Raw genomic sequence first — 24,551 nt, forward strand, 5'->3', positions numbered from 1 at the left:
CAATGCAGTCTGGGAATGTAAGTCCCACATTTGGGTGTGGCTGATTCCTCACCAACCATTGCAAAGAAATGCTGTCCTTTAGACTGAAATTAGGTGATAACAGGGAAGAAATTCTTTACTTCTGTGGTTTGCCATGAACGAACCACTCCCAATCAGGCTATTTTCCTGTGCAAATCTACTTGATATATTCATTTAAACACAATTTCTGAGTGTCCAGCACAGGTGTAAAAGCATTCAGAGTGGGTATAACTCTTTGCTCATATCTGTACATATTGCTCTAGAGTCCTCACCTCCCCCTCGTTTCATGATGAATACAAGCAAATTTGAGAACAGAATATTGGCCAGGCTACTGCACACTAGCACACAACTTGCTAGGAAAATCTCAGCTTTAAAAGCTGAGATTTAAATCTCAGCTTTAAAAAGGGAAGCAACAAACTTTTAAGACACTCTCTACCCCCTCTTGCCTGTGTTCTTTTCTCTATCTTTTTTTTCTTTTTTTTTTTTTTGTATGTGTGTGTGCGTGTGCGTGTGTGCGTGTGATAACCTTTTAATCCTAACTGGATTAATACCTCAAATCTTCAGATTGGAAATTCAGATTAATTCAAAATAGTTTTAGAAAACTTCTAAATAGCTTGTAAATACATTTGTAACCAGGAATGTGTAACGGATCTTATTATTTTTTTTCTTGCTAGCTCACACATCTTCAACCGCACATAATTTCTGTTGAGTCAATATTAAGAGCAACATCTGGAAAATGCAACAATAAATGAGAATAAATACAGTCTCTGAGCTGTTACTCATTTTCCTGTCTGTAAGTTATTCATTTTCCTATGCTGAGAGAGGAACGGCTATGAGAATTGATGTGATCAGGCACACACACAAACTCTTACACTAATTTCCACTGCAAGAAAATGCATGCTTTTTTCTTGCAGACTTTAACTTTAGAACTGAGTTTTTTAAAGCAGTCTGATGAGGCGGCAATAAAAACTGTGTTCAAATATTAGAATGTCAAATTAATCAATCTCACTGGCAGAGTTTGTCAACAGATTCAGACTGTATGGGCAGATAAATCACAGAATCACAGAATTTCTAGGTTGGAAGAGACCTGAAGATCATCGAGTCCAACCTCTGACCTAACACTAACAAGTCCTCCACTAAACCATATCCCTAAGCTCTACATCTGAATGTCTTTTGAAGACTTCCAGGGATGGTGACTCCACCACCTCCCTGGGCAGCCTGTTCCAGTGTCTAACAACCCTTTCAGTAAAGAAGTTCTTCCTAACATCTAACCTAAAACTCCCCTGGGGCAACTTTAGCCCATTCCCCCTCGTCCTGTCACCAGGCACGTGGGAGAACAGGCCAACCCCCACCTCACTACAGCCTCCTTTAAGGTATCTGTAGAGAGCGATAAGGTCGCCCCTGAGCCTCCTCTTCTCCAGGCTGAACAAACCCAGCTTCCTCAGCCTCTCCTCATAGGACTTGTTCTCCAGACCCCTCACCAGCTTCATTGCCCTTCTCTGGACTCTAGAACCTCGATGTCCTTCTTGTAGCGAGGGGCCCAAAAATTAACACAGTACTTGAGGTGTGGCCTCACCAGAGCTGAGTACAGTGGGACAATCACTTCCCTAGCCCTGCTGGCCACACTGCTTCTTATACAAGCCAGGATGCCGTTGGCCTTCTTGGCCACCTGAGCACACTGCTGGCTCGTATTCAGCCGACTATTAACCATCACTCCCAGGTCCTTCTCTGCCTGGCAGCTTTCCAACCACTCCTCTCCCAGCCTGTAGCTCTGCTTGGGGTTGTTGCACCCCAGATACAGGACTTGACCTTGTTGAACTTTATACAGCTGACCTCAGCCCATTGTTCCAGCTTATCCAGATCCTCCTGCAGAGCCTTCCTACCCTCGAGCAGATCGACACACGCACCTAACTTGGTGTCATCTGCAAACTTACTGGGGGTGCACTCAATGCCGTCATCCAGATCATTGATGAAGACATTAAAGAGGACTGGCCCCACAGTTTGGGATGGAGTCAAATACCTAATTTGCTAGTTACATTAAACACTTTCAGGATTTGTATATTTCCTATTTTATTATTTTAAGAATATCTTCACAGTAGACATTGTACTATTTTCACTTGTATGTGCAGTCATACTATGCTCAATTACTGTATGTGCAATCCATACATGTGATGTTTTGAAAATGAAAATCCTGTTGGATCAAGCCCTCTTGAGCTAATTGATAATACCTTGTCATAGGTATTTTAATATATTTGAAACTGATGGTCCATAGTAAATTGGGAGCAATAAAACAGTACTCTGCTGTTTTTAAAATTTTAAAAAGTTCCATGTTGCTTTCACATGTGCACAGCCAAAGCCAAAAATTAAGGTAAAGATAATTCTATGTTACTGGTACATCCAGATTCAGGTGTAGTGTTGACACTCTCAAAGTCAATAAAGACATAGTTTGAGGAAGCAATAAATTCTGATTTAGGATTATTAAAAAAAAAAAAAAACAATCATAATCACATGACCCACTACTTTTTGCACAGATGTGTTAATTTTAACAGCTGGACTCTGTGCTGACCCTATTTTATGCTGGATCATTTACAGATTGTTTTTCAGCACCTGCTTAAAGATGATAAACATAAAGCTGGCACAAACATATACCAGCTTTATGATAACACGTCATATGATCACGTGTCTGTGCCTGATCCAGATGAAATGTGAATGACTGGTGTACTAGTAGCATGAAGACAAAGCATGAATGGATGTGGACCCATGGTCTAGGAGTTCTGCCATGGATTGTCAGGGGGCCTCAATTTTTATTCACTGATTTCATGTGTTTAAAATTTATCACACAAATCAGAATCAAGTTTGGTGAAGTATAAAAAATGTGACAATTTCTTCCTGTCTTCTAGGTCATACCAGACTATCAACAAAACAAATCCCAAATTTTTCAATCACTCTTTACAATGTTCATTAAATAAACTATACAGATAATCAATGAACTAGTGCTAGTAATGCCACAATAATAATTTTTTGAGGAAACAGAATACAGCTGTAATACATCTTAGCCAATGATACATTACTTGACCCTGTCTCTTTTAATTTGAATTATATTATCATCAGAATCATCTTAAGCACATATGTAAGCATATTCCAGATTATGGTTGAGTTTTTGCATCCTGCATTTGCCAAATTTATGAAATTTTATACTGCCATTATTTATTCTCATTTGTGTGGTGGACAGATTTGTAATTAGAAATCATCCAGTACTTTAAGAATTTTCTAAGCACTAACATAATTGTAAGTTAAACTCACCCTATTTGTTTTCAATGGAAGAGATACCACAACAAACTGTTAGAGAAACTCCTTAGGAAACCGTATCCCCTGTTAGGTGATGGGAAGGTATCTGCATTGCCATGTACTGCATTGCCTACACCTATATTCTGGCTGCTCCTAGCCTTGAAGCTAAAGTAACTGACAACTGTTGAGACCAAAATGTCTGGTTTCTCCAAATCCAAATACCTTCTGTCTTCTGTTCTTTACAAAATACAAAAGCTCCAAAAGCACACTACCTAGATGTTCAAATGATATTGTGGTGGTATATATAAACAATATTTAGTTCATCTGAATGTAGGTGTTATTTTTAACACCTTATTTTTAACACTTCTAACACCTTAAAACCTCCAGTTTATTTTTGATAGCTGTTGCTATAATTCTTATTTTTGTCAATCTGATGTGGCAAAAACACAAATATCTTCTGTGAAATGGGTGAAGGAATGAGGAGTGTAAGATTAGAAAGAAGTCCAGAAATTAAAAAATCTTAAAATACTTGCCAAGACAGAGAGGCATATGTATATATACATAATATATTCTCCACAAATACTGTATTATTTTAGCAACCAGTACATTTTCTAATTCTGAAAAGACCAAAAAGAAAAAAATAAAATCTAAATACAAAAAGTTTTAAAACAGAGAAACAGATGTTTACAGCCAAATCCACCACTATAAACAGAGCTATTGTTACATGGCCCAACAATAATGTTTTTTGTATGTTTGTTTGTTTTCCAGGGGTAACATTTTGTCATCAAAATCTGATAGGTTAAATACCACACTGTACATTTACTTAGCTTTACTAAGCAGCAAAGGTTTGTTTCTCTGAACCAATAACCACAATATGCACCAGAAATCATTATACAGTATAGATATATAATCCAGTAATTTCATGCCCTTCATCTGTACATTTTCCAAACGTCATTTCTCTGTACTAAATTATTTTTGGTTGATTTAAATCAAATGGAAGCAATGAATAACTAATATAAAGTAGAATTTCCTGAGCTATTATTTTTTACCCTTCAAAAATTAAAATCTTACACTAATTTTATCGTTTCATTATAATTTATAGGTTAGTTATAGATTTGCAAAACCAAACTACTCCAGATGAGTGCAATAAATGCAATGTAGTCATCTGTGATTCTTAACACACACACACACAAAAAAAAAAAAATCTAATAAAACTGATTTCTCAAGTCTAGACAAGTTTCTTTATGCCCATAGCTTATGGACTGTGACATCTTAGGGCATGTATTCAGATTAAAAAAAAAAAAAAAAAAAAAAAGTAAGAGCAATACAGACTAATGTAGGCAGCTTTAAATAGGATATTTTTAGTTTGCATGAAATTTTTATCATTATCATCTTACGTTGCTTATTTTTAACACAAGGGCTAAATTACTGTGTTAATTGGACCAGAAGTTCTTTGAAAGCATTTGGATTACACTAGAAGAAAAAAGGAAGATTACCAATAAATTGGGTTTCATCTTTTCTTTTATAAACATATTACATCCACAGATAAATTTTCCTCATTTTTCTCAGACAAATACATTTAAAAATCTTTCATGTATTTGTATATCCACACCTGAATTGCTAAGCAAACTGAGTAAAGAAGACATCTGTATTTATTCCTTAGATTGGTATCGGATACCTAAGCCTAGGTATCTGAACGTGGTTAGTTTACAATCCACTGTATTCATTCATGGGGTCCTTCCTATTCTACACACATAGCAGAACAGAAATCTTCTCTGTGGATGTTCCCCAAAGCCTTGGAACCACTCTGACAGGTAATAAGGAGAAAATCTAACCTAATGTTTTCAAGACCTTAAAAGACCTGATTACAGAATATGTGAGGTTCAGCCATCAAAACAACTTATATTGCCACATGACTCACTGTATATTTCTGACATCCAGGAGAGAGATACTGCCAAGCACAACTGACTAACACATTGTTTTTAGCATCTAGATTCATATGGCTTGGTAATGTCATATTAAATATGTAAGAGAAGTAACGGAAGAGACAGTGGTGAGCCCTTCTGGAGCACCAGATATGCCTACAGACAAAAGCAAGTCTCGCTATATAGTGTCTGCTGACTTCTGTGGGTGTAGCATGTACAAACACTCCTGAGATCTTACACTTGTTGTGAGCAAGTCCTACTGTTAGCAAATACAATACAGTCATGCTTTTGATGTTAATGGACCATATAGCTAGCAATCATAATACAGACAGACTACACTACCTGTCTCTTCTTTTGTAAATATGTCCTTAGGTAGATTGGAGGTTACAAGTTCCCAGTAATAAATCCCACCTTTTCTTTGCTCTTTCCCTAACATTTTATGCATGTGCACGTTTAAGCTTTCACTTCCTGCAGCAGCACTGCAAACTCAAGATCTACCTAATACATCTAGCACTGTGAAAATGAAAGAAACACTCGTGTAAGTTACATATTTCTATGCACTTATTTTACAAACAGAAATCCCAAAGGAATTATGTTCTTGCTAAACCCGGCTAAGGAAATGACAGGATACATCCCCAGCATGGAAAGCATTTGCTTTTCTTGTCTATAATCTGTTTATAATCCTTACCCTAGCTGCCTATTAGAACATCAAGGAGAGGGAAAGGTATTAATAACTATGGCTTTGTTGTTAAAAATAGCTTAATAAATGAATATATAAACCTCTTAGTAAAAATGTCTTTCTTATGATTGTTTGACGTTTAGTAATTTAGTAAACTACTTAAGCACAGTACTAAAGGTAAAGCATAGCTTCAATTTCCACTGGATTTGAAGTGTGCTTTTGGGTGATTTAGCGAGCAACAGTCTGTATCATTAATATTTCCTTTCAAACTAAACTCTTTTTTTTCCAGAGGCAACATAATCCATCCACACTAAACTGGTAATCAGTTTGTAAATAACAGATAATTTATGTAAGCAAAACACATATAATACAATCTTTCCAAATTCCTTTTAACTAATAACTGGTTTCTGATGGGAGCTTACTTCTTTTCAGATTTGCCTCCTAAGATTTAGCACCAAATGTATGTAACTTCCACTGTCCGTTTCAAAGTACCTTCTTGTTACACACCATCAAAAAAAATAATAATAATAATAATAAAAAAAAAAAAGAACAATGAAGGAAAATACAAGTAGGTGATAAAAATACAGATAATCAAAGAGGAAAAGAAATATAAATATCAGATCCACTCACAGATGCATATAGTTGTGAGCCAGAGACCTTAGTGGAATAATGGCAATTTACACCCAGTAAATGTTGGCCAACAATGTTTCCATACACAAGGAATGCATGCCACATGAGCCTACAAAATCATCATGATTTAAATCATCAGTCACTAGCATATGATAAGAGTGGGAGCAGAATGGTTATTCAAACAACTTTTGCTTAAATGACTTCAGCTCTAAAAAGGCTTAATGTGCCTCTTTACAGGACCTCTGCAAAGTAAGGACACCACAGCTTCTTACCTGAGCTTTTATTGGTTTTGTTTTGTCTGCTCTTTACTTGCTCAGTCCATAATGTAGGATAACGAGAAGCTATATCTAGAAAAAAAAATACAGCAGAAAAAAGTTTGTAAATGTTACAGTTTTTTAAAAGTTACTAGCAGCTGAATAATACTGAGTCATCAGTATTAAAGATATGTGGACTTTAAAAAGGGAAAGGGCATACTGATCTGTATTAGAATAGATAAAATCTTTATTCATACAAAGGCATAAATAGTTCATTTCTTATTCCATTCAAAAAAAGGTTTGAAAGATCCAAAATGTGTAGTAACTTTAAATCAGTGAGATATACACTGGGTGGTAAGATAGTCACAGTACAGGACTACCACTGCATATGGGCTTTGAGCTTTCTATTTGTAGAGCGCTGAATTTTCCCAGATCCAAATACACTTGTAAAAGCACTAACCTTATATTGCTAGACAATATGCTGAGAACAGAATTTATGCTTTTAAATTCCTTGTTTGGCCATACAGTTTTAATCTGAACTGTGGCTCAAGTTTAAAACCTGTCTGTACCCTGAGTATTCGCAATAAATTTGCTACTGTTAAGAGTCCATAGCTGAAGTGTCACCTCAATACTACCCACATGAAATTCATTGTTTTTAAGTTTTAAGACTTGACTGTGTCTTCTGTTTTTATCCTGAAAAGGGTACAGAAGTTTTCAATTTCTTGGAATTTCAGGAAGTCTGATCAGCCCCAGCAGGTGCCCTAGTTCTAAGGTAGCATTTGATGCTGTGATGTATTGTCTATATTGCATTCATTTAATATCGCACTGTTAAAATTCCTGTCGATGCTTACCTTCTTCATCACCTTGAGGCTGAGTCTCCAGCGCGGGAGCTGAGACATCATCTGAATTCAGAATGGAAAAGATTTGCAAGGAGACTACAATTATGAGAGTAAGCTAAATAAGTGTACATACGTGATTGATGCTAATGATTTGCACATAGCCCCGGCCGGTAAACAAACAATAATTTAAGCATTATTAATATGTACTGTACAGCATAGACATATTACGTCTGCACACTATAGATTATAAATGTATGGCTTTTAAGATTATGGCTGATGAATTGATTGCAGGGTCTCTGAAGAGCATGAAGTGATCAAGTTGCTCCCCAGACAGTCGTTCTTCATTTTAATGATTCCTATAGATTATAATTGAACAAATAAGCATTCATAAAGAAGAAATTCAGTAAATGCATCAAAGGGGTAAGTCCTGTGAAAGCAAAAGCAGTCTGAGATGGAAGTGGTTGCAGATATGTTGACACCTTAAAATGAAATGAAAGTTTATTTTTGCACAGCAGAATGTATTTAGCAATCAAGATGATTGTATTGGTAAGATTCATAAAGAATCAGATTTTTCTTTGCATTATCCTTATCCTTTAGTCAGCCATCTCCATCCATCCACAATCAACCATTACTGCAAAACAAGAGGGATGAAATGATAAAAGAATGTGGATAATTTTAGTAAAATATAGTAGAAACAGCACTGGGAAAGAAAAATTCAGTATGAAAAAAATTCAAGTTAGCAATCTGTGAGAAAGACCCACCTTCACCTTATTATGGTTTTGTTATTTAAAATGATTTCAGATACTGAGTAAAAATGAGCTAGTACACCTTTTACTTATTTTCTAGCTGCTGTTTCCTTTAGAATGGAGCTAACTCCAAGTTACTCTGCGGTAAACAGCATCTTCCGTGAAAGGGTTTTATGAACATTTCTTGCAGTTTCACAACTGGATCCCAGACCAACATAGTTTCCAGGTTGTTTTTGTGACATTTTCACAGAGCTAGAAATGAAGGTAACTGTGAAACTTTCTTTTGCACATAGAGGATTTGGAAGTACTCTGACCTTCCCCTTTGGAGGCTACAGTCTAATTCATAGCAAATACTCTGGAAAACTTGCATGCATGCTTTCCACAAAAGCAAGGCAGCAGCAACAGAAACTTGTTTTCATTGCAAAATATTTTAACCAAACCATAAGGAGACTTCTTTTAAGAATGTTCATTTTTCATGTCCATGCAATGATAGGATACTTCGTTCGAATAACATGACAGACTGTCACTTCCCATTAGTTCTACTAGCAATTTTGTGTTGTCCTCTGGGTGGTGGAATAAGATCATTAACTAATTTCAGAGAGGACATCAAATATCCCAGCATATTAAAAATGAAAACCTGCATTTAGATTAGCAATTAGTATGTAATTCAAAAAAACTGACTTTTAGATTGTACCTTCAGATGGGTAAATGTTGCCAAGAGCTCTGCCACAAAATCAGTTTGGGGTTTAAGTAACATTGTTCTATCATCATCTTTCTGTATACAGTTTGAGTTTGTGATGCATTTGTTCTTACATTAATAAGTGAAATACAGATAGAATGCTGCAATTTTAACAATTATCAGCCCAATCAAAATTATCCTCTTGACAACAAACTCTGCTCATTTAAACAGCATTTACTACACAACTTTTAAGACACAGTTTATTAATATGAATATATATTCTAAAAAAATAAGAAAGAAAAAAAAAAAGGTACCTAACAATTGAATCGTAAAACTGGCCACAGGTCCTCCAGGAAACAAAAAGAAAGAGAGAGGTTTTCTTTTGGTCTCCATCAAATCAAACATTTGGTATGGGATATCTGTATTAATTTAACTTCATTTCAGAACTGGAGGAGCTACAACAGCTCCTGAACTACGCTTAATCTGAAAGAGGACTATGGCATTAATTTTCTCTGTGAAAGTGTCTTCTCTTTTCATAAAAACCTTTTGTATTAAGTATGAAGAAGCATGTAGAATTTTTTTGTTCGAAATCCAATACACTGACACAACTACATTGCAGTACGTCTTCATTTCAGGTATTTCATATGTTAACTTCATAGGACTTCCTGACCAGTACCTACATACCACTACATATGTACATACATGTAAATAAACCATTCCATTATCAGAGTTCCATTAACAAGAACACAGTCCTGCAGTCAGCTAAGAAAAAGGGGCACAATCCCATGCCTAACACTTGTGCTTTTCAGATAGTCTGAATACTTTCTCTGGCTAGAGGTGGGAACTGTGGCACAGGGAAAAGATATGTTAGGAAGTATCCTTTAAGCTTTGTTGCTGTTTGAGTTCACATGCAAAGTTGCAAACAAGCAAACAGTGCTCCTGACATCCAAAATCTGTGACTGGAAATTTTCATTGAGCTTTCATTCATTGAGCTGCACATCTCAAACAGATCATGGCCCTCTATGTTATTCTCTCTGAGTATGTGTGGAAGAACTGTCTTCCACACTTGGATGTCTGTCTGTCTTTATCTTGGAAGAAGAGACTGCCTCAGGCTACGTTTATACTGTCTCTTGACAGTATAGTCACCAAGACCACTCAAGTTTGGGGCACATCTTCTGTAGCAGCAAGAATGTCATCAACTTTCCTAAGCTTGCTGTGTTACAATATCAGAACCCCAACCTGTGGCACCTCCAGTTAGTCCACAGCAACATGAAGAAGGAAGATGGGCAGGAAGGGGTGCATGCTAAATTTATCGTTATTCCAAAAGCTACCTCTGTGCCCTAGCAACATGAACTACAAAATATTTTTACTACATTGACAATGACCAAGAGAACAGATCCTTAACTCAAATAGCAGATCAAGTTCATTACTCTGTGATAGTCTTAAAGAGGTTGTGATATCACTGACAATATTATTTCATTTAAAGCATAAGGCAGTGACTTGGAAGGGTGGGGAGATGTTAGCAGTATCTGAGAAGAGCCAGGAACCACCTGAGAACCAGGACATCGGCCCTTTGCGCTGCGGGCTTGGGCTGGAGAATAAAAACAAGGCATGAGTGAAATACAACTGTGTCATTTTAGACGCAAATATATGTGATGCAAAGGGAAACATCATCATTTAAGTTTCTTGTTCTAGGAGTGTCTATTCAGGCTTCAGCAACTCAGCCCTTACAGTCAAAACAAAAAACAAAACCAAAACAAAACCAAAAAAAAAAAAAAAACCAAAGAATTCCAAGACCCAGACAAGTTTTATATATGGGATAGTTCATATAGTTCAAAGTTGAAAATGAAAGTCCTGACCCAAAGCAAATTTTCCCAGAACATAATGAGGTTAGTGGAAACCACAGTTTGTCCAGAAAGACTTGAAGGAACAGTTTTCCACTGCTGATTCATGTACCTTGTCATTAGCCTTTAAAGAAGTATTGATTTTCTTAACCTAATGGTGCATTAGTTTATTTAAATGTTCGGTATATTACAAAGCTACAAAAGTTACTGTAAAACTTATATCAATTATATTTAAAGCAGAATAAACTGGATAGTCATTAACATTAGCACAAATTTGAGTTAGCTTCTTTAAAATTAATTTATCCCTCTGCAACTGGCAGAAATATTTAGTGTGTTATTTTCAGCTGAATCTAATATTCTTTTAAGTGTTCGGAGAGCATGAGCTCTAATTTTGTTTAAAGAACAGATATCTCTCTCATTTAAATCTACCACCTATGTTGGAGTTGCATCAGATTTTGTCCTGCCAACGATATACGCTATGATCTATCTCTAAGAACAACAACCATTTGGCCATGAATGTAACCTATTAGTTGAATTAATCACATTATAGAAAAAAGTGTTGGGTCCAAGATGACTCAAGCACTGGTTGCTATGGACATAAAGTGAGGACTAGAGTTTCCAAGATTTTGGGACTGCAGGGTGCGGGCTTTATCAAACAGACAGAATAATCTGTCCTCTAAGGCAAGAGAGAGAGCAGTATGGGAAAATAGCTGAGTACTGCTATGGGAAGCAAAGTTTTTTCCACCATTCATTGATCATTTAAACCTACAGAAAATCATGGTGGTTTATCCCACAGTACACACAGTATACTAAAATATATTTTATTTTCTATCTAAAGGTCATCTAAGATATATTTACCTGTTTTTCCTGCACCTTCTCGTTGTGGCAGTTTCTCACTCACTGAACCTGCAATTAGAGAAATAAATTAACCAGAAAACTATTATTTTCATTTTTAAAACCTTTTATAAGAAACACAATTTAACTTTAATGATTCATCTTTGTTTACTGTAGAAAAAAAAAAAAAAATATCAGGAAATTTCTTCCTTTGCAAACCAAGGATTTTAGCTTTGCCTGACTTCTGCATTTGTGTACCATCAATTTATAGTCAGGTGCTACTTCTTGGCCACCACAGGACCTGAGAAAGAGATAACATTAAACACTACATAAACAGAAGTGCAAGAACGTGTTTGTGTGCAGCACACTCAAAGCATCCCTTCCCCACCAACCTAGGAAGGCCAGGTCCTCCATGAGGTGCATCTCCCCAGTACTACCCCGCTGAGGTTCCTTGTGAGGGACAACAGCCTTCCTACACAGTCTTGCTTATGTACCTCAGCGGCTCTGTGGGGCTTCTTCAGATTGAAAGGTGCCCCTTTCTGCTTTAAATACCTCATGTAAAGCCCTCCAGAAATATTATGCTGGTATAGAAATGTGTGGTATGGAAATGAAGAAGCCTTACGAGCCTTTGGTTCCTCAAACCTAGGGCCCTTGGGAAAGGAGGCAGCAGTGGTGGGAAAAGAGTAATCAAGTCTGCAGGAAATGGGTTTTAACAGCTTCCTGTACCAGCATGAATGCCAGTCTTGATTTAAAGTCATCAAGAAATGGAGAGTCCACTTGTTTTCTTTGTAGTTTTTACAAGAGGTATTTGGCCTCAGCTTTTACAGTAGAAATAATGCCTTATTTCTCATTTATATCTGATTATCACAACGGTTTGTATGATTGTAATTCCTAGTCACTTCCTGTCATCATATCCATCTCTCATGAATTTTATTGCATCACATTTGAATTACCAGAAATTCAATATATTTTGTAATGCATTGGCATTAATTCAGACAGGAAAAAAATGCCATTATCATCAAAGGAAGTATATCCAAGAGTGTTTGGGATAACTTGCTCTAAGTGTTCTGCAATACTCATCCCTATTACTCACCATGAAGAGGAGGCAGATACTTGCCTTAATGCTATCTGAAGCCTGAAGGTCTGAGCCTTTGGGTGCTTGACTTGAATCTCCTGACAGGCAGCTTGAATTTGAGCAAGATGTTTCGGTTTTAGAAAGTACTGTGTATAAAACTACATTTTTTTCTAATTGCACTAAAGACCAGTGATCTATTCTTTTCTTAGATTTCATCCAGTTGCAATTAACTCTGTGGTTTCTCAATTTAATTTTTATGTACAGGAGTATAATTATAAAATCTGTTGTAAATACTGATAGTTTATATCTCATTCTCATACACACTAAAGTGATTTACAACAATTTGTGAGTACAAATGAAGTCTTGGCATGGGTGGGGTACATGTGATGAACCCCTACCAATAGCCCCTTTGCACAACAGTAAAGAGTAAAGCCTCACTTTGAGAACAGTGTTCTTTCTCTATGTAAATTCAACATCAGATTTGATTTTTTTTTTTCTGTTTTACTTTTATTTACTCTAAATTTTGAAGGAAAGATGATGGAGGAAGATAGTGGCATTCACAAATGTTGACTTTATCATAGTGAAATTAGTTTCATTATGAAATTAAAACATTAGGAAAATTAAGTTCAGTGGGCAAACAATTTTTGTAGTCTTAGGAAACTAACAGCAATATTCACAGAACTTCCTAAAAAGGGAAATCTTCACCCTTCACATTTTTTTCACTTAGAATTTTCGATTTATATGTCAAAAACTTTGTTTGTTCTAAGTTGGAGGTGGAGAGGTTGTTGAGCTTATATCAATATTTTTCTACTATTTTCTGAATATATTTGAGCTTAAAGTACTGTGAAGTGATAGGAATTGCATTTGAAAATTTCTAGGAAATTATGTCTTCAATACTCACAACAAATGTTCACATTTTCAGCCAGGCAAGAAACAGAACTAGCAACATCTAACTTTTGTAAAAGGGAATACAATCAGCTTCCAAGTTTTCAGTGCATTGTAAACAAACAAAACACCATAAAAATCCATTTCAGGAAGGGGAGAGGGAAAGGAGGCGTATTAGACTTAACATTATTTTATCAAGATGAAGTTAGTACCATTCTGGCTTGTGTATGATCACCCCCTGCATTCACTCAACAATTGATCCACTAATGATTGTGATGATCCTTTTCTTAAAGAAATTGCAGAAATGCCTCAGTTTATTGCAAAACCCACAATTCAGCCCAATTTCAGTCATACAATTTCTGAGGCACAATAAATCTTCCATGGAATGTAATGAGAGTTTTGTGGTTTATGATTTTAGCATATACATTTCATAGAGTTCTGATCATATGTGACTGGGCTTTAAGTCACATATGATCAGAAAAAGAGAAAGTGAATGATTACTTATTTAGCTTATATAATGATGTCCTCATCTCCTGCTAACAAATACTTGATATATTATCACTTAATGCAAATAGTAGGAAACAGGAAAGTAAATTTATCATGCTGCTCTACATTTTACATATCTGTACATCTAGCTGTGTACGTATAGAGAAAATACTACATATGGGGACAAAGAACTAGATAACTTGAGGATGGATAATTTTCTCAACTAACAAGAACAATGCAGTACAAACTAAAAAGTTAATTGCCTTCCCCAATATATTAATTTTCATCATATTATCTGATGATAATATTATACAGATAGGAAGAGTCCTGAATTTTTAAAGGTACTTGATTTGGGCCTTAAAAGAAGATAATGGCATTTTAAATATTAGGTAGCAAAACTACCTCACAGAACAATAAAACATGTGGTCATACTTCTGCAATATTACTGGCAGAAGCGCAAAAGAGTTAATATGGCATAAAAACCCCACAGTAGGAAAACACTGTGTTTTCCAATGACAATTTAACACCTGCTTCTCAGTTTCTGCACCATTTCCCAGGACTCTGTGTGTATGGAATTTCTGCAGTTCCCTGCAGTGCTGATAACAGACACAGGGAGTTGTAAAAATGTCTTTATTTTTATGTCTGGTGTTCTTTAGTGAAAGGATTGGAGGACATTCATCATTTTTAAGGAGCTTTCTTTTTAATGCTCTCATGGGAATGTGTTTGATTTACTCTCCTTCTCACCACTGTTCCTGCAGCAGTGGAGATTATTTCCATGGAGTGGAATGGCATTTTGAGATTTATCATGTGTTTTTTAGTAGAACCAAGTGTTGGTGTGGGAATAACTGGAGAGGATGGAAGAGGAGCCTCTTTCAGGTAAAGATGTAGTAGCTAAAGTGAACGTTTTACATGAATCAGTTGGAGAGTCCTGCCTTTTTAATGCTGCGTGTAGCCTTCATGCTTCCATACATTTTGTCTCTAGCATAAAAGACATCTTTGATAAGAGCAACCGGAACACTAGAATGAGAACAAAATTTCAAACAGCTATTATAGATACTTAAAAAAATATGTATGTGATACTTTTGTATCCCAGGACCTAAGATAACTTTTATGAAGCTAACCAATATTAACAGTTAAATAAAATTAGACATTACTTTTTAAAATTGTTATCCAATATCGCAATCATGGATAGTAAATGGAACTGGAAACTGCCTGTCCTAAATTTTATTCTGTATTTCCTCTATTAAAATCCACGTTTTTCCAGGCTGTCATGCTGTTCTTTCCTATATCTAGACATTCACCAAAGCCAAAGGTGGTTCTACTTGGAGAAATGAAATGCAAGATATTATCCCATAATTTAAGAACTGCACAGTTGTTCATATTCATATTCAAACCAAATCTGACATTACTGCATAACTAACCTGGAATTGAAAAGAAGCACTGAACATTTTCATTAAAAAGAGATTTTTTCACACACTGTACAGAATCACTTTTCCTGTGAGAAAATCTTTCCAAATGAATGTTCACAATTGATTCTACCTGTTGTCTTGATTGTCTGTGTACATCCTACTCTAAAGAGAAAAGATCAAAAAGTGATCCTGAGAGAAAAAAGGTTTGATACATTCAAACAGAAATATGTATAAATGTCTTTGAAATAGTTATAGCATTATGTCTGCAGAATACACAGAAGTGAAAATACATAAATGTGATGCTGTCAGGATACTACTGCTACGAGATCTGCCTGTGGCATCAAGAAACAAGACAGTGCCTGCAAAGAAGCAAGTAACCACACAATCAAACTGAGTAGGGACTACAGTGTTGGAAGTAATGGCATCCCTGAAACACTAGTTAAGACAGTAGTATACCCACTAATATTTTGACCATGATTCTTGTGCATGGTGGAACTAAAGAGTAAATATAAAAGGGGATCAAAACTGATCTGGAAAACATCAACAGTCCTTCTGGGGAAAAAAAAAAATGTTATCCTAAACAGATGGCAATTTTGAACATATTTTGGGAAATGGAAGAGGGATGCAGGTGTGCTTGAGGCTTTCAGTCTACAACGTAAGAGCAAATGTTTGCCTTATTATACCAAATAACTTTCTGGAATAATCTGTAGCTGCCTTCTCTGCTGAGTGAGATGGTTTCTCCAGACTCTTCATGACAGAGCTCTTAGCCACCACTACTGATAAATCCCCTAGCTTCTCAAATCTATTTCTGAACTCTGCTGTAGCTGGACTTCTTTCCTGAGGGACAAAGGAGAAGTGGTCAGCAATGAAACATAAGAGCAGTGATACAAGCAGGGTAGGAAATCTGCAGAGACAGTCCCAAAGGATCTAAGAACACCTGGAAAATTACCCATGATTTTTCATGGAGCAGAATAAGACTACATACTCACCCGGACCCTGGAACAGTCTATTGACCTCAGAGCTACTAGACTGAAGTTGAATGTTTCTATGACCTTCTCCTTAATATTTCTGGAAAACTAACTTCCCTTCTCCAAAATAAGCTGATTCAATCTGGCAGTTTATTTGCTAGGCACATGAAGACATTTGAGAGAAACTCGGGTTCGATTCCTGTAGATGTAGGATAACTCTCACATCAATCTATTAACAAAACTGGAACTACTTTGCAGCTTCTCCTTGATATTACCAAAAAAAAAAAAAAAAAAAAGTGAATATACAGTAACTAAATCCGCAAAATTTTGAGCCAACAATAATGCCACTTGTTGTGATACAGCATAAGTATAGCCCTTTTTCACTGATGTTAGTGAAAGAAAAGGAAAGGAAGCTACCAAGCTTTATGACACACACTGATATTGTAGAAGAAGCCTAGAGAAGCTGTGAATGCCCCATCCCTGGAGGTGTTCAAGGCCAGGTTGGATGGGGCCCTGGGCAACCTGGTCTTGAGGATGGCATCCCTGTCTATGATAGAGGAGGTGGAACTAGATGATCTTTAAGGTGCTTTCCAAAACAAACCATTCTATGATTCTATGAAGCGACGAGAGCACACTTTCAGAGAAGCCCTACCTAAGGACATTCAAAACCACCACAATCAATAGTACATTGGAACACAATATTATCCTAACCTATGTCTTATGAAGATATATTCAAGCTATGAACAATAATTATATTAAATCAAATGCATGCATTAATGTATTTTAAACCTTTTGAATATTTATGTTAATTTTCATAATTCACTGTCATGCCAGAGAGACTTCGCAGACTGCATCAAACAGATTAGTCATAAAATTATTCTTTCTGGCTGAAGTTCACCTACAGGCAACATGCATGGAAGATTCTGCAAACCACTTAAACAAGACAGACCTTAAAAATGAATTAACTTTTTAAAATCTTTGTTGAAACTTTCATAGTGGTATTTTCCCTCCATGTACTTTTTAAAAATTTCATTACTCTGTTCAAACAATGGGAGTAGATCAAGCCTGGTGAATTCCCTCAAAGATCTTAATCACTTCTTTCAGCTTTATCTATACTACAGTTAGCTTTTTTTTTTTTTTTTTTTTTTTTTAAGTTTTAAGTTATTCTTTCTACTCTCTGACAGAGAATGGTGCTGCAACACAAGCAGAAACGCAATACATACAGCTCAAGTATTTTTTAGAGCTATATCTGTCAAAAGGGTGCAATTATGCCAGCTTCAAGCAAGGTGAACAGCAATTCCGGCAACTGTCCATACACTGGCAATTCATCATCTTTGTTATCAACATAAATGAAATAAGGTCAAAAGTAAATTCCTGAAAAACAGGTAATTGTTCTGATGAAAGACAAGTGAGTTTGATTTGCTAATTAATTTCTACAGACAATTATTCTATTATGTTCTTAGTGCTTTGTTTCATTTTTATTTCATCTCTGGATTTGGCCAATCATGAGATTTGCTGTGGGAGTTCTTTCACTGGACTATGTTATAAGTCAGTGTCAATATTTTCGATTGGGAGTGGTTTTTTGTTTTGTTTTGTTTCTGTATGCCAAATACTTAAAAAATCAAAAAGGCAAAGCCCTCTGGAATTTCTGAAACTCTGCAATGAGTTTACAAGCATGAAAGTTGCAATATAAAGAACTGCCTCTGCAAGTCTGTTGCATGGTTTCACAGAGTGAATCATAACTATCATACAAATAACCACTGCAGAAAAACATTTCAGTAGCTAGAGAATAATACAAATAAAGTAGACGGATTATAGAATTACAGAAAGATTTAGGTTGGCAGTGGCCTCGGAAGAACTCAAGCAGAGCTAGCTTAAAAGCTAGACCAACTTTTGTGCAGTTGAATTTTGCTAATCCCCAAGGAAGAGAGTCCCTTGCTTCCACAAGCACCTGCTCCTGCGTTGAACATCTCTGGTGAAGATGTTTTTTTCCTTAAGTCTACTCAGATGCCTCAACTAAACTCTAATATTCATAAGACAATGTCATAAGCCAGTCAGCTGAACAAATCTTACCTGGGCACCGGGGAGTTTTGTGGGCCACAGCAGTTCCACTGATAGGACGACCATTGGGAGTGACACACCAGCAGTATCCAGTGTAACTGTGGCACTGAACCTGTCAGAAATGACATGAACCACGTACAGTCTGTCAGACATAAGTCTATTATCCCGCAGCATTCATGACATGAGTACTGTGTCCAGCAAACTATATTGGTAAAACCTAGAATGACAAACCATAATGGACCTTAATCTCCATCATACACATGATTTTTTAGCATTATGAAGAGCTTCTTTCAAGCAAAGTGAGGTAGGTCCTTCAGAATCTAATGGAAGAGAAAACTATTGAAATATCCAGTTGTTTATGTCCTGTTTCAGGAGAGTGAGGTGCAGGTGTTTTGAAAACCTCACAACAAAATTCCTCAAGGGACACACAAACTATTCATGAAGCAAGCAGTCTTGAGCTTTTTCCACACAGAGAACATATTGTTCCACCCACTGAAAGTGCAGGACAGAATGCTTCTGCCAGCATTATTCATATCCCAAGATGTCAAAAAGGAAACTCTTGGAATTCCTCTTAGAAATCAATTGCATTATATGCCCTGAGGGCCAATATCACTTCCCTCTTAAAATAAGAAGGATGGTCTTCTGCACAACTCCACAATTGAATTGCAGTATAGTGGCAGCAGAAGGCAACCTTGACCAGAATATATATCACAGGGCAATCACCTAGCTGTGCCCCTTCCAAATTCTATAATCTAACCTAATTAGCCTCACACCATATACTTGTGCATAAATTCAGCTGAGGATAGGGAAGAATCCTGTATGATTCATGCTATTAACCTTAATATATGGACTCTGGTTACAAGATTTCTGGTTTAGATCAGGAATAGATCAGAAATTCCAAATATTTTACCATCTGATGAGTATTCAGGGGGCTACAAGAATGACTCAGCTGCCTCAGCCTAGAAGAATAGGGAGTGTATCACATGAACAACAGTAATGTTTGGCTCTTTTGCTGGCCAACTCTGAAAAAAAAGAACAAGGACTCAGCTGGCACAAAATATTATTTTTCTTTCTATTTTTTAACATCATTGCTAGTACAAATAACATTTCATTTTGAAATCACATTTCATTTCATTATATTTGAAAGACACGCATTCTAATTTTCCAGACACGCAAGATACTGAATTAAAAATTTTCAACCTGACTATATGTGCCATCATCATTGCATTCTGGAATAAACACTTGTTGAAATTCCTTTCGAGCTTGTTCTTGGGTGTACTTCCTTTCAGCTACACATCTGGAAACATCTAGAGAAAGGGAGAAGACAAGTCAGTTGGATGATGCAATGTAAAGAAAAGATAAACAATAACCTAAGGTGGGAGAGGGAGAAAGGAAAAAGGCTTCCTTTGTAAATGTAAAGAGATCTGGAATTTGGGTATTTTGAAGCATAGTAATGCCCAACAGCTTTGGGCATTAGTAATGCCCAACACCTGTAAAGAGGTCCATGTAAAGAAATATGGAATTATAATCAGGGAAAATTTAACATTAGTTACATTATTTCTATGAAACAAAGAAAGAAAACCAGTGGAAGACAATAATTTAAGGGCAATATTGTCTTAATTCGCCTAACATAACAACATTTTGGACATAAGTCATATTGTGCTAAAATTTAGTGCAACAGCTTATGATTTATACTTGGCACTAGTCAAGCCAGCCTACCACACAGGCCTTTTTTGTCCACTGTGTGGTTCATTGCACCATCTCCTTCATAACCCGGTACTGGTCTCCATCCAAGACAATGCAGCAAATTAGCCAGCTTTAATTCAGCAGTTTCTATTGCCTAAAATGCTATATTGTCTAATACAGATATTATATTTCAATTAGGCAACCAAAGGCTGAGAAAAGACACATAACATAAGCTTTTGTACTTTTTATTGTCTAAAGCCACTACAAATTTTAGCATGTTGCTGATGCAGAATCAGTACTTCAGCATCTGCTTGAGCTAGGCAATTTCAAGACAAATGAGAATACCAGACAAGCTTAAGGAAGTATTAATGATTTCAAGATGTGATTGTAACATCTGAATTAGAATGATCTCGAGCATACAAACTGAGAAATTTGCTACTTCTGATCTCTGCTTTGTTTAAAGATTGTTTTACAGTAACTGGCCAGTTCCCTTCTAGGATGAAAACTGCCCGGCAATTACAAAGACATGGGCATTGTGTTAATTAGTGAATGTCTGTACAATTCTTATAAAGTTACAGGACAGGTTTTCTAGTGCATGCAAGTTGCAAATTGAACAGAATCTGAACGAGACAACAACATTTTCCATTCCCGATTAGACACCAGTGTATCTTGACATCATTTTGTCATCTAACAGTCCCCAAGAGTTACTTTGTCACATACAGGTGAAACAGCTAAGTTTCATTTCCCACATGCACCTTGCCTCCCTATGCTAGCATCATCTAGCCATGCATGCACAGAGCCAGCACAGAAGCCTGGTGCAACTGCAAAAACCCCTTGTACAGGATGAATCGTTCTCTGGTCATCTCCACCAAGTTGTGGACAACCCACCTGGCAACTTTAACACACACACACACACACACACACACAAAAAAAAAAAAAAAAAAAAAAACACCCTTCAGGTCCCAGACAATCTGGTTGGAAAGTGTAGAATTATGGACAGAAACTAGTCCTCAGTATCTGTACCCTGAGCACAGAACTGAGCCCCCTTAATTCTAATCTTCTTATTGATTTCCTTTCTGGTCTTGGACTTGCGAGCATTACTTCTGTGGATTAGTTTATTCTTCTGTAAAGTAAGATGTTATTTATCTCTCAGGAGTGTTATAAGAGTTATACTGTTCATGTTGGTAAAGTGCCCAAAGTACATGTTGTTTCACTCTGAAAAATTAAGTTCCAGTCTTAATTGATCTTAATCATATTATGCGGTTTCAGGAGAGAGAATCACAGTGATATGTTGTCACCTAAAACAGACAGAAATGTTCAACCATCTAGAAATGTGAGAAAAAATAATAAGGAAGTCAATTAATTTGTTCTCTGGTATTTCAACAACTTGTTTCATCAAGGGAAAAATTACACTCAATGTACTGTGCAGCTCAGGTAAAATCTGTTAATGCATGCACTGCCAAAGTTTGTGGTAGAAAAGAAAAAAAAAAAAGAAAAAAAAAACATTTTAAGTAAGCTTTGGTGTCGTAAGCCTTATTCTGAGCATGGTTTGGTCATACAGTACCTAATAACATGTGGTTTTAATGTAGCTAGTATTTTAACTGAAAATAAATCACTTCTTTGTTGGACCTCTGTCCTCGTTTTTCTAGAATGACATGTGGTTTAAATGTCTGAAAGGAAAAGTGATATAAATTCCATCACATAAGGTCTTTGCAATAGTACCATCAGGGTTGTAAATTATCTCCAGTATATGAATTATTCTAAAAACATGCCAAGGCAAAAGAGAAGTTCTCCAAAACTGTCCACCACTTGTTTCTAAGCAGCTCGATGTTCTGAAACCCTCCTATTTGTGGATGATCTAATATGCTTTAAAATCAACAATGACCACATTTGGGGGAATATAAAATTCAGGTTTGAAGTATTGTTTTGTGTTATATAACCATGGAAACATTTTAAAGCTGTTGGGCATTACTATGCTTCAAAATACCCAAAAATAAACCCAGGAGGAAGCTCTCTTATCAAGCTAAGCATCTGAAATTGTATCTAGCCAAAATATTATTCCAAATTCTGATTTTTTATTTCACCAAGGAATTACCATAGGAGAATAACTATGAGACATGGAGATGCAGTCCAAACCTGACAGGAGAAATGTAATAGGGTTGTCAAAATAAAAAGACATATAAAATATTTTTCCTCAGAATATTAATGAACATTAGGTTATTAATTCAGAGGAGCTAAATTCATTTCAAATAAAATATTACTGAAGCCAGAAGAAGTTATGATAGTTTTTTTGATGATACATTTGCAAGATTATAGTATCTGATTATCTGATTTTCTGTCCTTGTTGCAATATTTTCTGATTTCAACCAAAATTTTCCAAAGGAAAGGAAAAATTCAAGACACTTAAGGGTTAGATATTTATATAAAATAACAGGTGAAAAAAGGACTAGAAAATAATGTTTGCTGTGACCAGAAGTAAAGATGAAACATGAGCTCACATCAAAGCATCAGACAAAACAGATGTTGGGAGATCTTGCAGATCCTAAAAGGCAAGAGTCAGTGAGACATTAGACCATAATCCATAGGGAAACTAAACTGCCACTTGGCCATTGCTCACACCCTTTCAGTAAAGCCAAATCCAGGACTCACTGTGCAAAGTCCTATGAGTGCATCCAGCCAATTCTTGCTGAAGATCCCCTCTGTGCCCCTCACACAATAATGAAAATAATGAAGACGACTCATAAGCATAGCAAAGTAGTAGAATAGGCAGAAGTGGCTTGTTGGAAGTAGGCTTATAGGAATATTGACATCTACGGGGATCCCAGTGCAGTCTCTCACATAGAGATTCAACTTCCCTCTTTATCTACAAGTGGAATAATTCAGAATGGGATGGACTCTGATCTGCTTTGAAATAAAGACCAAGAATGAAAGGTTACTTGGTACATCTGTGATGATTAACCAGCCCACAACTTTGGTTTTGGTCATCACGGAACCTGGCCAAAGCAGGCTGAACTCTTTCCAAGTAAATGACATCACACTGATGACAAACAACCAGAGAGCAGAGGGGTCTCCAAGTCTACAAGGTGTTGGAAGAACAAGCACTGGGCAATGCTGTGCACCACTGGAACAAGAAAGACTCACTTCATTGTTGTTATAATGGATTTCTACCTCTAAAAAAATAGAGAAAGAAAAATAAAACATTTTTTTCTTTAAATATGTTTTTGTTTAAACTTTTGGAATCATGTAGTGGTAGAATTCCCCCTATTCTCTATTTATTTCCCTAGTGTAAGAATTAATATCGAAGCCAGCAGGCTCAAGCAGGAATGCAGTGAATGACATGGTGAAGAGACAGGTTCTAAGACCTGTGAAAAGCCTGTTGAAATGTGACATTATTTGCCTATATTCAGACAAGAGGAAACACTAATTTTGCAGATATGTATGCCCAACTGTAATTCTGAATTATGTTCATGGCTAAGTTAATGAGACTTTATCCTCTTACCTCCAAGCAAATGGGTCTTTACATCTTAGAAGCTTGCTGGAAAAAAATTCTCCTGGCATAGCAACTGAGCATGAAGATGCAGGAGGTTACTTTAAATTAGCTCACTTGGACATTATTAGCTGACAAACAGGGCTGACAGAAAGCTTTCATCTCAGAAGTGGCACCAGTATGCAGCTGCAGCATCCGAAACCAGATTCTGGTGTACATCAGAGCTAGGAACATAGGAGTTTCTGAAATAACACTAAAGGTGATCCAAAATCGGAAGGGAAATTCTGAAAACAGAATTAGCATTACAGGCAGTACAAGACTGACTTGGAACTTATCTAATTTTATGTTTAATTTCCAACAGTATAGCACCTAAAACACTAAGCTTTGATAAATAAATGAACAAATAAATGCAATCCCTCTACTTCAACTCTACTGGCTGAATAATATACCACATAGAAAGAAGTTTATTACTGCAGAGTAGAAGTTTATCTTTAAAACAATGACACAAAATCATCAAGGGTGTAAACACCATCTCTAAAGTAGCATTTAATACAACTGAATTTACAGCAACTTTGGGGCTCCACAGGGAGATCTAACCCAGATTCTCTCACGGAAAAGTAAGCAGCTTGCCAGAAGGATAGATAAATCTCCGGAAAAGATTTTGATTTAGCTCATCCAGTATTTCTTGGTTTGCTATAAAGTACCTTTCCCAATCGCAATACACTGAAGCAGATGTCACATACTTTCAAAGAGATTAC

At 36.3% G+C, this 24,551-nt stretch overlaps 1 protein-coding gene across 9 annotated transcripts in view; it reads right to left on the reverse strand.

Moving 5' to 3' along the window:
- The window catches only part of SMOC2 (SPARC related modular calcium binding 2), a 146,971-nt gene that overhangs the window by 67,667 nt on the left and 54,753 nt on the right, over window positions 1–24,551 (reverse strand). For 6 of the 9 annotated variants that reach the window (XM_068676870.1, XM_068676869.1, XM_068676866.1 and 3 more), the window contains exons 3-7: window positions 19,821–19,927; window positions 18,633–18,732; window positions 11,761–11,808; window positions 7,646–7,729; window positions 6,813–6,887 (exon numbers count right to left, since the gene is read on the reverse strand). In XM_068676870.1, coding sequence (XP_068532971.1) covers window positions 6,813–6,887; window positions 7,646–7,729; window positions 11,761–11,808; window positions 18,633–18,732; window positions 19,821–19,927 — 414 coding nt within the window. The remainder of the gene's footprint in view (window positions 1–6,812; window positions 6,888–7,645; window positions 7,730–11,760; window positions 11,809–18,632; window positions 18,733–19,820; window positions 19,928–24,551) is intronic. The other 3 variants (XM_068676871.1, XM_068676874.1, XM_068676873.1) reach the window with 1 other exon arrangement.

Source organism: Anas acuta, chromosome 3 (assembly GCF_963932015.1).
Source record: "Anas acuta chromosome 3, bAnaAcu1.1, whole genome shotgun sequence".
Lineage (NCBI taxonomy): Eukaryota > Metazoa > Chordata > Aves > Anseriformes > Anatidae > Anas > Anas acuta.